At 31.5% G+C, this 14131-nt stretch overlaps 1 protein-coding gene across 1 annotated transcript in view; it reads right to left on the bottom strand.

Moving 5' to 3' along the window:
* Positions 1-14131, bottom strand: part of NBEA (neurobeachin) — a 748838-nt gene that overhangs the window by 574955 nt on the left and 159752 nt on the right. The window contains 1 exon segment of the mRNA XM_044913201.1: positions 7377-7485. Within this exon segment, the coding sequence (XP_044769136.1) occupies positions 7377-7485 (109 nt within the window).

Genomic DNA, 14131 nt, shown 5'->3' on the forward strand with positions numbered 1-14131 from the left:
AAAATCTTAAAAAAAAAAAGTTTTTAACTTGCTCTGTTATAAAAAGATATGCTGGAAGCATCACATGAGGCCTTCCTTCCACATTACTAAAAAAAAAAGTGTCAGTTTTTTTTTTATAGCAATTAAGCTCTTGGGTGGTAGGTTTTATTCTAAAGTTGATCTTTAGGAAATATCTTTCTAAACTTGTGGTTTTTTATTGGCCTACTCAAAAATCCTACCAGGCAGAAAATGAAAGTTCCCTTCAATAGCATGTTACCTTTACCACTAAGTAGTATTTCTTCCTTCTGCCTTGCATTACTGTTTATTATTCATATATCTTTCTTTCTTGTAATAAAAGAAGATACTATCTTATTCATCTTTTTTTCTGTCTTGTACCTGCCATAATCCTCAGCAGATGTTTAACTGAATTCATGTCAAATTCAAGAACAGAGTAAGAATAGAACAGATAAGACAAAACATAGATTAAGAGAAGATAAAAGAAGATATCCAACTCTGTTTCAATGTGTTTAGTTTGAATGATTGCTTTAAAATATTTTTTATTTTTATATTTGCTTTCATTTCTCAAGTAAAGCGATTTTAAAAACAGTTATACTTGTATAATTGATAGTTACAAATCTGTAAAATGCATGCTCTGAAATTTAAACTATATGACATTACTTTTGGGTAATGACTGAAGACAATCTGTACGATGAGTGCTATATGAATTGTGATGGAACATATCTGGAAATAGAATTTCAGAAGCTAGGAAAAGAACAATTGTAACATCCACTCCAGAAGTAACTAAATCAAATAGGAGCAATGGATGTTATAGGGAAAAGTTGCTATTCAGTAAAAAGAGGTCTTTCTCACATTTAGAGCAGCCCACAATGGAATGGATAACCAGAAATGTTCATTTTTATTGCAGAAACCATTCTCTCTATATAGAACATACATTATATTATCAAGTAAATTGTGGGAATTATCTTAATTAGTAGAGGTACATCATAAATCCTCAACATCCATTTTACTCCTTCCAGGACACCAAAATTGAACTCCAAAAGCCTAATCCAATATGAATCACTTATGTGTTGCTGTTGTGTGGGGCAGACAGGTGGACAGTGATTCATCAAAATTTTCATGGCAGCAAATAATTCAAAGTAGGTCAAGACCTAACCTGAGCAATCAAATTGGAGGGAAGGATGTTGTTCAGTAATTGGGAGAAAGAAGCTCTTCTGTCTACCCCCCACCTGGATGCCTGGATGTAAAAGCCTATAGCACTAAGTCAACCTGGCAACCTTCTTAGGACCACAAAGGATAGTAGCTATAGCGGCAAATAAAATCATGAGTCTAGGAGGCAGAGTCTAGAGGCAGAGCAGACATACAGAAAAACTCTGAGTCCTTGATGACATGATTGAGACTCAGACAACCAAATCCTAAAGCCCACATTAATGAATATGTTTTACTGGCCATACTGCTCTACTCCCCAACTTTCCCCATCCTATTTCCGTGCTTGGGAGGCTCCCCTAGCTATTGGCTTCCTTTGGGTTTGACTAGTTACACACATCAGCAGGAAATTAAAGGACAGGAAGAAAATGAAGTTGGGGGGACCGTGGCTTCACCCCTTCAGGCCAATACACTATATTCTTTTACTGAAGACCATACTCTGGTCAGGTACAATTTCTCCTAGAACTACAGTAACTTTCTTTTTGAGTTATGATAAATGCTCACTCTTCTCACCTCTGCAAACCTTGCTGATTTCCCTTAACAATGCTCACAACTTTTTAAAGAGCCTTGCATTAAGCTCTTTTCAATAACCAAGTTTGAGTGTGCTGTATGTTTCCCACCAGGACTATGACTGATAAGCCACCTGTCACTAGATTTCCAGTTACATTAGCAAGCATATTTCCTAAATGTTTAAGCTACTTTGAATCAATTTTTTTAAATTAACAACAACCAAAAATATTGAATACATTAGACAACCTCTAAGTTTCCTTCAAACTCATATTTTGGCAAAACAAAACAAAACAAAGTACCTCAAAAGTTGTTCATGAGATAGTCTAAATGTGATGAATAAGAAAGCCTCTTAACATTAGACTACCTTCCTTGATAACTAAGTTATACCTTCTCAGACAAGGAGATAAAGCTAAGTGACAGTTAACCATTAGCTTATTATTTGTTGATGATAAAAGAAAAATGGAACCTTTATTATCTATACTATTTACCCAGCAATTGATGTTTAAAAATAAAACAGTGTGAATATTCATCTGGGAAGGTGAAAAACATATTCTTTGAGGTAATCAGACAAGCATGCAAATGCTTTTCACTTATTCAATTGAATCCAACAAATATTTATTAAGGCAGGCACTCTTTCTTTAGGTGCTGAAGACATAGCAATAAGGTGAGAATAAAAAAGATACTGTCCCTGCATTCATGAAGCTGAAGCTTACATTCCAGTGAAAAAAGGCAAAAAATAAACAAGTAAAAAAGAAGTCAGAATCGTGTTGTAAAAAATTAGCAGAGCAGGGAGATAGTTAGTGATGGTTATGGAAGAAGGGGTACTATTCTATTTAGAGTGATCAGAGAAGACTTCTCTGATAAGGTGCCATAAGCAAAATCCTAAATGAAGTGTAGAATTAAGCCATATTGGATACCTACAAAAAGAATGATGAAAGCAATGGGAAAATGCAAATGTCCTGAGATGGACTCATGCTTATCACTTTAGTTTTTAAGGGAAAGGCGAAGAGGCCTTTGCATGGCCAGTGTGTCTGCAACAGAGAAAGTAAGAAGGAGGATGATAAGAGATGACATCAAAGGTAAGAGAATTGTGAATTTACTCTAGAAGGATGGAGCAGTAAGATCTGACACATTTTGGGAAGACTAGACTGACTGCAAGTGAAAAACAGATTGTGGATAACCAATAGTGAAAGAGGATGATTGTTTGAAATAAGATGATATCAATGTGATACCGAAAGGAGTAAGGTAGTAAGTAGGAAGCAGTCATTCATTCTGGGTATGTTTTGATACCAAGACAACATAATTAGCAAGATATGGATTTAGTGTGTGAAAAGAGTCAAAAAGGATTAACATTTTTGGTCTGAACTACTTGGTGAATGGAAATGCTATTAAGTAAGAGAAAATTGAGGGATGAAAGATTTGAGAGGAAAAGCAGTCTTTAAAATTTAGAAAGAAGAGGAGGCACTAGTAGGAGAGAATAAAACAGGAAACCAAGGTAGTAGGAAGAAAACAAAGAAAGAATACTGTCACAAAATACAACTGAAGAAAGCATTTCAAGAAGGAAAAACTTTTACAACTGAAATGTTAACAGGTCAAATAAGATGAAAACTGAGAACCTTAAGATGTAAGAATATAAGACTACTGGTGACACTGACATGAGCCATTTTAAGGAAAAAAGACTGATTGGAATAAGGATAGATCTAAGACTAAATAGGATTCCAGGAATATAAGGGTGGTTTAACATATCAAAATCAATTAATGTAGTTCACTAAACTAAGAAAAATTTGAAGAAACCTCATAATTATCTCAAACAATGCAGAAAAAGTGTTTGATAAAACTCAACACCTGTTTATGATAAAGAAAACTCTAAGCAAACTTGTAGTAGACAGTTTCTTAATTTGATTTAAAAATCTACTAAAAGTAATCTACAGTATATGCCATACTTAGTGGCTAATTACTGGAAGCTTTGCACATGATATGTGGAATAAGATAGGGATGCTCACTATTACAACTTCTGTTCAGCACTATCCTGGAAGTCTTAGGTGGTGGAATATCACGGGAAAAAACATAAAAAGAATAAATACTGGAAAGGAAAAAATAAAACTGCCATTTTCCGATAATAAGATTTTCTACAAAGAAATGTTTCTGAAAAATCAACAAACTATTAGAATTAATAGAAGAAGAGCAATATTGGTATTGGTATATAAAAGGTCAATATAAAGACCAATTATATTTCTATGTTTCCATGACAAATAAAAAAAACCTAACATTTGAAAAACCTCAAGTTATCTAGAAATAAATCTAGCAAAAAGAAAGTTTTCTATATAGAAAACTACAAAAGAGACCTAAGTAAATAGAAGGACATACTAAATGTATGAATTGGAAGATTCGATATAAAGATATCAATATAATACAATGAAAATCCTAGCATTTTTGGTGGAAATTGACAAGCATACATGTATTAATGCCAAAACCCAAGAATAGCCAAAGCAATCTTGAAGAAGAATAAAAATAGATGACACACTATAAGATATCAAAATATACTAAAAAGGCATATAAATTAAGATAGTGTTGTACTGCCTCAAAGAGAAAAACCCACAATAGATCAATTCTGGAAAAGATCCCATTTATATATGGTTATTGAATTTATGGCAAAAATCAAATTTTGATGCAGTGGGAAGTTATCTTCAATAAACAGTACCAGGCCAGCTAGCTACATATTTGAGGGTTAAAAAAGAACTCTGACCCTTATGCCTCATGCCATATACAAAATCCAATTCCAGATGGATTGTAAATCTAAATGTGAAACGTAAAACAAAATTTTGGGAAGAAAACATAGAACAGTTTCATGGCATTGGGATACATTAGGATCTAAAATGGGATAATCATAAAGGAAAATGAAATGTTGACCTATATTAAAATTAAGGACTTCCGTTCATCAAAAAGGTCATTAAGAGAATAAAAGAGCAGGCCACGGAAGAAGTGATATTCGTGATACATATCCAACAAAGTTCTCATATCTGCGATAAAAACAGAATTTCCATAAATCAATAAGAAAATGATAGACAATTCAAATGAAGAAGGGTATACACTTTGAACAGGTATTTACCAAAAGAGGATAACTACTAAAAGACAATAAATGTATGAAAATGTTCAACTTAATTTGTCATCAAGGAAATGTAAATTAAAACATGATCTACAGAATGTAAGACTATCTTTGCAAATCATATTATCAAATGAAGATTAGTATACAGAATAAAAAATTGCTAGAATTCAATAATGAAAAGAAAGTATCACAATTTTTTTAATGGGAAAAATTTCTAAGTAGACATTTCTCCAAAGAAAATATAGAAATAGCCAATAAGCACATGAAAAGACATTCAACATGATTAGACAGAATTATAAATAAAAAATGATATGCCATTTCATACCCACTAGGATAAGCTAGAATAAAAAAGACAATTGGCAAATGTTGGCAAGGATGTGAAAAAACTAGAAACCTAATACACTGCTGATGAAAATGTAAAATAGTGGAGCCACTCTGGAAAACAGTTTGGCAGTGTCTCAACTGGTTAAACATAGAATTACGGTAGGACCCAGAGCAAATCAATTTATAGATAGGTATCTACCAAAGAAAAAAAAAAATATGTCTACACAAAAACTTGCACATGAACATTCATAGCAGCATTACTCATAACATCCAAGGTGAAAAAAACACAAATGTCTACTGACATCTGAATAGATAAACAAAATGTGTTATATACATACAATGGAGTACTGTTCAGCCATTAAAAGGAACAAAGTACTGATATATGCTACCACATGGATGAAATCTTGTACACATTATGGTATATGAAATAAGATACAAAAAAGACAAATATATGATCTCACTTATATGAAATATCTAGAGTACACCAAATCAGAGTGAAAAGTAGATTTCAGGTTGCCTAGGAGTGGGGGTCTTGAAAGGAAACTGGACAAACTGGCAAAGGACATGAATAATTACTCCACAAAAGAGAAAAAGTGGATGTACTATAAATACATATGAAAATATGTCCAATCTTATTCTAATTTTCCAAAAATGCCAATTAAAACCACAATGAGATAACATTTTATACTTGTCAATATAATTTTAAGGATATTAATTCTGATAAAGAGGAAGAACTGAATATATGTCTTTTTATTTGATTTAAAGTCTTTTTACTGAATTTCTAATTTTTTAAATTTTTTTTTAAGATTTTATTTTTAAGTAATATCTATGCCCAACTTGGGGCTTGAACCTGGAACCCTGAGATCAAGAGTCAAATGCTCTACTGATGGAGCGAGCCAGGTGTCCCTCACTAAAATTCTAATTTTAAGCTAAGTTTTAAGTGTAAAAGAATGCTCACTTTAGAATTATGCTGATAAACTCTCAGTAAATAAATGAAAAGTATATTCAAGGGGCAGTTCCTATTAGTGATCTTGTCATACACAGTAATATCACAGAGGCATTTCATAATATCTAATTCTTGTAAAATGTAATTTAACATAAATCTTCTAAATCATTCTTAATACTCTAGATAGAAAAAAAATAGTTTTCCATGAAACCAAATACCTTAATGATAAGCTTAATGTTATTGAAAAAATTATTTCAATAAAGAAATGCTGCCAATGATCTTAATAACTTAGTAACTTACCACTCCTCAATCACCAATCCTTCAAGAAAGAATACTTATTTCAAAGCAAAGACAGGTTACAAGGATTTCAAAAGTAGAGCAATCTGAGTTGAGAAAACCATCTCCAAAAGTCTTCTCAATATTATTTCCGAAGGGGAAAAATAAGTTTATTCCTCTTACTTGAGGCCTCACCTCTATTATTTCTCAAATAGTTCCATTTTAAGAGCAGCTGAATGTTAGAGTTAACTGATAAGAATAGGTTTGAGAGAGCTAATGAGGATGACAGATATTTCCATAGGAAAGAAAAAAGCCAATATTTGTATCATGACTTCCCGCTTTAATTTTTAAAAGAAATCACATGATACAACCAAACTCTTATGAGACCCAGGATTCATTACCAGAATTAGTACAATTGTGACTAAAGCAAAGAGGGTCATAAAAAAACCAAGATACAAATGACACAAAATGGGGAAAATTACACCCATCTAATTTGTATTGTTTATATTATGTAGTGATTACAGAAATGTTACCTTAAATACTCAGATATATTAAAATCAGAGACAAATCACAAACTAATGCTTTGCTTATTACAAAATAAAGATTTTTTACCTTATAATTGGAAAATTAAGCAAAAACTAAAAGTCCATTTAAAATAAAATTGACAAAACTTCTAAGAAATCAGTTTGAATGCAAAGATAGCAAAGAAACAACTAGAAAAAAGAATTAAGGGGAAATACTTGTAACTTTGATTAAAGACAGAGGGAAAAAATTTCTTTAATTTATATCTTCACTCAAAAGTCCTTTATTATATAGATTTCTATAGCAACCAATTTAGTTTAATGTCTACACTTAAGTCTAAATGCAAAACATAAAAGCACATATTTGTGAATTAGCCAACAATAATGAGCAGTCGATGAAAAGAGAAACTATAGAAAAAATATAATTAGGGGTTGTCAGTTGTTCAGCTATGAATACTATACAATAAAACCATCAATACATATCACTTACCTTTTCAAGTAAGTAGCCAATGACTAAAAAGCCTTTTCCACCCAGCATCTGTTCTTGCATGGCTACTGAACTTTTAAGTAGTTCAACCAGGAATGCCAAAAGAGTAGCACTGCATGTAAAGTACAGATAATTTCATTATGTAATTATCAAATGTTGATTATAAACACAGTGTTCCATTTTAGAATTTTATTATGCCAAAAGAACAACCGAATTCAAATCTAATCTCTATTTTGCTGACAATGATTATTATACCTTATATTGTACAGGAATATATTTTCTCACAAGCATGAGAAAATTAGTCTCATCTCTTTAAAATTAAATATCATAAATCAAAACATAAATTCATAGTTTTTTTTATATTCCAAAGCCAAACACTGAAGTTCATCTACACTTACGTACATTATCTGCTTCAAGTAAATCTAACATAAGAAACACACCCACAAATAAATCAATTCTCCACAATTAAGACTTTTATCATAATATTCTTTTGAAGAACATACTATCTTAGAGAATTTTAAATATGTATGCAATATTGCTTTGGAAGAACACACCTGTTTTTAAAATAAACTTTTCATTAGACCTATTTTTTTTAAAAAAATATATTTTTTAGAAAATATCCAGAGAAATATGCAACATGTTATTTATTATGTCCATATATGCCCTCAGGAAAGCTCATGAGAGCAGAAAAATAAATGCCTGTATAATATTGAAAATGGCAGTTAATTACACAATGTATACACAAACACATAAAAGCACACAAAGATAAGTGCCAGACAAAGATAAAGCACTTGATATGTCTGTTGAATGAAGAAAGAAACGAAAGAAAAAATGATTGCATTGAATTAAGCTTTGATAATGTATTACTTCAAAAGTTACGCTGAAAATTTTTCAACTAGCAGCATTAATAGATGATGGCATTCCTAATTAAGAAAATATATATTCCTTCATTGTTTATGCTTATTGTAGTTGATAACAATAAATGACAAGCCAAACTTCAACAGCAATTAAAATATCTATTTGCTGTGCTTTGTAATATAGCCTAAATTACCTATTTGTATTCACAAGAAAGGGTAAAACCACAAATTTCTAAATATATTTTAAATTCACAAGTACTCATTCCTGCAAGGAATTAAGAAAATTTGTTAATGAGGAAAACTTGAAAATCACTAATTCCAAAAGTGATTCTATTCTCAAGTTTTTCTAGCTCTTCTGGTTTCAATAAAATTGACAACACATTTCTCTGATAATGTGGCTATTCTTGTTCAAATCAGAAACAGTCTCATTGAAAGAATCAATAGCAAAATTATCATTATTATAAAAACTGATAGTTTAATGGGTTACATGATATCAGCTAGAAAAAATATAGTATATCTGGAAATAAAGTACTTCATTACAGGAAATTAAAATTCAATTACATTAATTGGCCCTATTTCTTTAAACCACACAAAAAAAGTAAACTTGTACCACAAGGCAACGATGTTCTTTTACTTCGCCCTATAGTTAGACATTTACAAATAAAACACAACTACCAAAGAATCTCTTGGGATTTTTTTAATGTTTCTGTAAAGAAGAACAGCTATTAGGCAATCTAGTCCATTTTTAATGAATTGTATCAATAGTAAAAGCCACTTCACAAATAATTGCACAGGTACTACTGCACAAAATACTTCTGCCTAAATATTTGAGAAGAATAAAGAACTACTGCATAGAGATTACACAATGTCCTAATCTTTTCATGGAATTCTTACCTACACTTGAGTTAACGATGTAGGGGGAAAGATTACTAAAATTCCTAAAAATCAGCACTGCCAAAAAGAAACACTGGAAATGCCTATGGTCCCTATGGTCCATGAAAAAAATGCAAAAAATATTTCTTACAATAAATTACTCCTATGTAGAACTGTATAAAACTACAAGGATGCCATGGATTTTCTTATTCTTTTATGTCAGAAGGACTACTCTTTCTCAAACATCTAAGGAATTAGCTCAGACTTCTAATCACAGTGGAGCTCCATTACAACATCAGAAATATTAACTTTATTCCAAAATCTTAACATATGACTATGCTACCCATATAAAGTTAATTTCACTTCAGTTTTAGCTACAACAACGGTTGAAATGTCAAATGCATTCACTAACAAAAGTATTTTAAATTTATACCTAAAACTGAATGCAATAGCAATACCACATCTTTTCAAAAAAAAAATCTTTAAAATAGGTATATTTGACATGGTGGATGTAATAGTAAATAGATGGCCATCTTCGAAGAGATACATTTTCAAACATAATTTAACAAACTTACCAGTAACTAAAATGCATCGGATTGCTGCAGGGCTCACAATAAACTTGCAAAATTCTGTGTACTGCCATACAAAATTTCTCTCCATTCTTGCCTATTTCCAACTCCCCTAGATACAAAGGCAAATATAAAGGATACTTCAGCCCATTCCTATATCTCCTACATACCACTTCCTGTCTAGACACATCAGTTCATCTGTAGAGGATCTAAGTATATAGGATAACCGAAAACCAAGTATCTGTCAGCCAAAACTAGTATACACAACATAGAAGATTCTCTTGAAAAGTATAGCAATACCTAGAAAGAGATTTTCATGGAATATTTTACTTGATAGACAAAAAGTGTACTGACTTTTATCTCATAAAGTAAAACTGCTAAACTTTTCAATAGACAGTACTATAACATATCATGTTCTATACATAGTAATTCTACTTCAGGAATAGTTAAGGGTGTTTAATAATCCTGTCTCCCTTTGAGGAAAATGACACTAACAATCTATAGGGTTATTCTTAAAAATAATTACCATCTTCCAGTTCTTAATAAGCTCCCATTAAATTAGAAAATAGTATTTATTTCAAGTAACATACTCATAAAGGGCTAGGCCTTAGGAAAAATGAAGAAAATAGTATAATAATACCTCCAATGACTTAGCATATTTATTATCTCTCTAGAGCTTTCTGGTCCATATTATTAAAGAATACCACATAGTCTTGGCCCACAAATACCTGAGAATATTTAAAAACTATGTAAGAACATGACTAATTTATGTTTCTAATGAAAAATATGTACTATATTTAGGTTCCATTAAAATTTATATATAGATTTTGACTTGATTTTAATATAACTTTATCCATTTCAATTTGTCTATTATTTATTTTTTAAAAGAAACTAATGTGAATAACTCATGTCATGTGATCCTAAAACTTTTGTTATCTTTGAGGTATTTGATTATTTAAAGATGTAATATAAAGACAGACCTAATGTATAACTGAAACGACTGAGATTGAATATGTAACTTAAATTCAGTTCAAAGGCAGTTCTTAGGATACAGAAACTGGCTTTTCAATCTGCTTTGTACTGAAACAAGCCAAGTACCTCAGCTAGACAAACTGCTTAAATACACAGAGAAGAATGGAATTCATAATGTAAAAAATTAAAGACTGCCCAAGATCCAACATCTCCTCCCTTTTAAAAGGATGTTTTTAGTATCTTAAGAAGCCCTATGGACAAAGTAATTGCCAGAATAAATTCAGAAGTAGATTAAGTTTCATTAAGATTAAGGTACCAGCAAGGGGAGAAAATCTTCTGATTTTTTTTCATAAGGTTTCATCTTTTGTGTAGCTTAATTTGGTATTAGATACATTAAAATCTTGCAAAGGATGATTAAAATTATATATAATATCTAATACCATTGATTCTATGCTATTTCTTTGACTAGAAAACTTTTCTGAGATGAGAGTGATCAGAGCAGGAACAAAACTGTAAAAGAAATCAACTCAAGTCCATACTCAAGATAATTTCTCACTCAAAACAATTTCTAGTGACACACATGCAAAGAAAACCTCACAAAAGTTAGAAGAGTTAAATTCCTTCACAGTTCAAAATTAGAAAGCTCTAAACCAAAGTTTCTAAACCAGGTACATTTAACGGTCACTTTTAGACAATGTATTCCTGAAGATGAGCTCTTAAAAGAACACTGCCTACCTGCCTACGTATGCAATGAACCTGATACACAAACTGTCACATTCATCAGTTCGGACATCAAGTGAAGATACATGTCGAAATAAGTAAAATACATTTATCTGCAGAGTCAAATAAGGAAAACAGTGAAATGCAGCACAGTAAAATGTAAGGACAGATGGAATACACTGGGAGCACATGAAATCATTAAGCCTGCCCTTAGCTGTGAAATCTCTCGTAATTTCCACCTTTTCTTACAGCCTGATAAGGAGACAGGCAGCCTTATAAACTGAATTTGCTACTACTGTCATGGCTATTTAAGAGTATTCTTTAAAGGCCCTATTTTAAAGTTAATCAGGCTATTACACATTTTTATCTTCTTCTGTTAACATATTTTGATTTTATATTTCATCAGCCTATTTTATTTCTGACAAAATATAGTATAGCCAAAAAGTCAAAGTTTATAAACTTGTGACTGAAATATGTCAAAATCTGTCTTATATAGGAAACAAAATTTTAAAATTTTTACTTCCAAAGGAATTTATTCTAAACCTCTTATGACATAGTTATATGTTAGTATAGAGTATCTACCGGTATTTACATAGTTTGAGAACAAAATAGCCTTTTGATCAGCTCCATTCATAACTCTAAATAGCCAATAGATATATACTAAAAAGGCTCTACTGTAGAAGAAATAACTCTCAAAGCCTACTAGTTTACAATTTAATCCCAGTCGAAAAATGACCACTTCCAATGCTCTAAATGTGTTTGACCCTTTATGAAAATTGAGTGGACGTGCTAGAGCAACCATGTGTAATCCACGGATACATGAATACTTCAGAAATTTCATGATGTAACTTCCTAACACCTAAGAAGTTCAAAATTTCAAAAGCAAAATAGAGAGGTTATAATGACACATGTGTGACCTTAACTATGTATGCATCCTCTAATATCCTTCAAGATCAAAATACGCCACAGCAGGGAGGCCAAATGGCCAGTCCTTTATCCTGGTGCTAGCTCCATTTTCAGCCAAGCCCAGCCTATTTAACAGAAGCAGGATTAAAAAGTATACCCTGGAAGTGCTAAAATTATCCAATAAAGAAAATAAATATTACAACAGCTGACTACACAGAAAGCTGAAATAATTATTTGGTATTCAGGCTTTACAGGAATTTTCTATCATTTTTAATTATCTTTTAAATAATCAGGCAAAAAAAAACCCCCAAAATCCTGACTTTTCTTATTTCTTCTTTTCTTTTGTGTGTGTGTGTACAATTCTGAAAATGGAAGATATGTAGATTTGTATAAACCCACCACAATCAAGATACAGATCAGTTCCATCACACCAAGAAAACCTTCATTTATCCTATCCCTTTACAGCTTTACAATCACATTCTTCCAACTCCCATAATCTTGAATAACTACTCATCTCTTATCTATCACTACAGTTCTGACATTTCAAGAATGTCATATAAATTGAATCATATAATATGGAACCTTCTGAGTTTGTCTTTCTGACCTCAACATATTGCCTTTGAGATGCATCCAAGTAGTTGTATATGTCAAGAGTTTATTCCTCTAAATGCTGAATAGTATTTCATTTTATAAATGGATTGCCACAGTCTGTGTACATTTGAGTTGTATCTAGTTAACAACAATTATGAATAGGACTACTATAAACATTCATATAAAGGCTTCTGTGTGAACACAGTTTTCATTCATTTCTCATAAATACAAACCTATGAGTAGAGAGGCTGAATTATAAGGTAAGTGTGTATGTTTAACTTTGTAATAAACTGCCAAACTGCCAGAGTGGCTGTAACACTTGGCAATCCCACCAGTAATATATTCTAGTTGCTTCTCATCCTTGCCAGCACATGGCACCATGAGTAATTTTTATTATGGCGATTCTACTATATGTGTAGTTGCATCTTATATGGTTTTAATATACATTACCCTATTCATTAATGATACTGAACATCTTTTCATGTGCTATTTTGACATCCTTATATCCTCTTTGGTCAAGTGTCTGTTCAAGTTTTAGCCCATTTTTTTAATTGGATTTTATGTTTTCCTACTATTAAAGTTTAAGGGACTTCTTTGTATATTCTTGATATAATCCTTTGTCAAGTAAAGATTTTTTACCATCTTCCTCCAGTCTGTAACATGTCTTTTCATTGCATCTTTTGCAAACTAAAAGATTTTAACTTTGATGAAGTCAAAGTCAAATTATCAAATTTTTGTCCTTTATGTACATGCTTTTATTGTCATGTCTAAAATGATGTTGCCTAGTCTAGATCAGAAGATCCTCTCCTATATGTTTTCTTCTAAAAGTTCTACAGTTTTATATTTTACATTTAGAGTTAATTTTGAGTTAATTTTTTTTAAGGTGTGAGGTTTAGGTCGAGCCATTTTTTGGCATACAACTATCCTTCCTTCCTTAGATTGATTTTGTACCTTTGCCACAAATCAATTGTCCATAGGTGTGTGGGACTATTTCTAGACTCTATTCTGTTGTAGAGATACATGTGTCTATTGCCTTGCTGATATCACATACTGTATTCATTATTAGAGGTTTACAGTACGTCTTAAAGCCAGGAAGTATTATTCCTTCAACTTTATTCTTCTTCAAAATCATTTTAGTTATCCTAGTTACTTTAACTTTCCATACTTTAACTTTAGAATCACCTCACATATATCAACAAACAAATCTAGTCAGGATTTAAGTTAGTATTGTGTTAAATCTAGAGATCAATTCAATGACATCTTTACTATG

The sequence above is a fragment of the Neomonachus schauinslandi genome, chromosome 3 (assembly GCF_002201575.2).
Source record: "Neomonachus schauinslandi chromosome 3, ASM220157v2, whole genome shotgun sequence".
Taxonomy (NCBI): domain Eukaryota; kingdom Metazoa; phylum Chordata; class Mammalia; order Carnivora; family Phocidae; genus Neomonachus; species Neomonachus schauinslandi.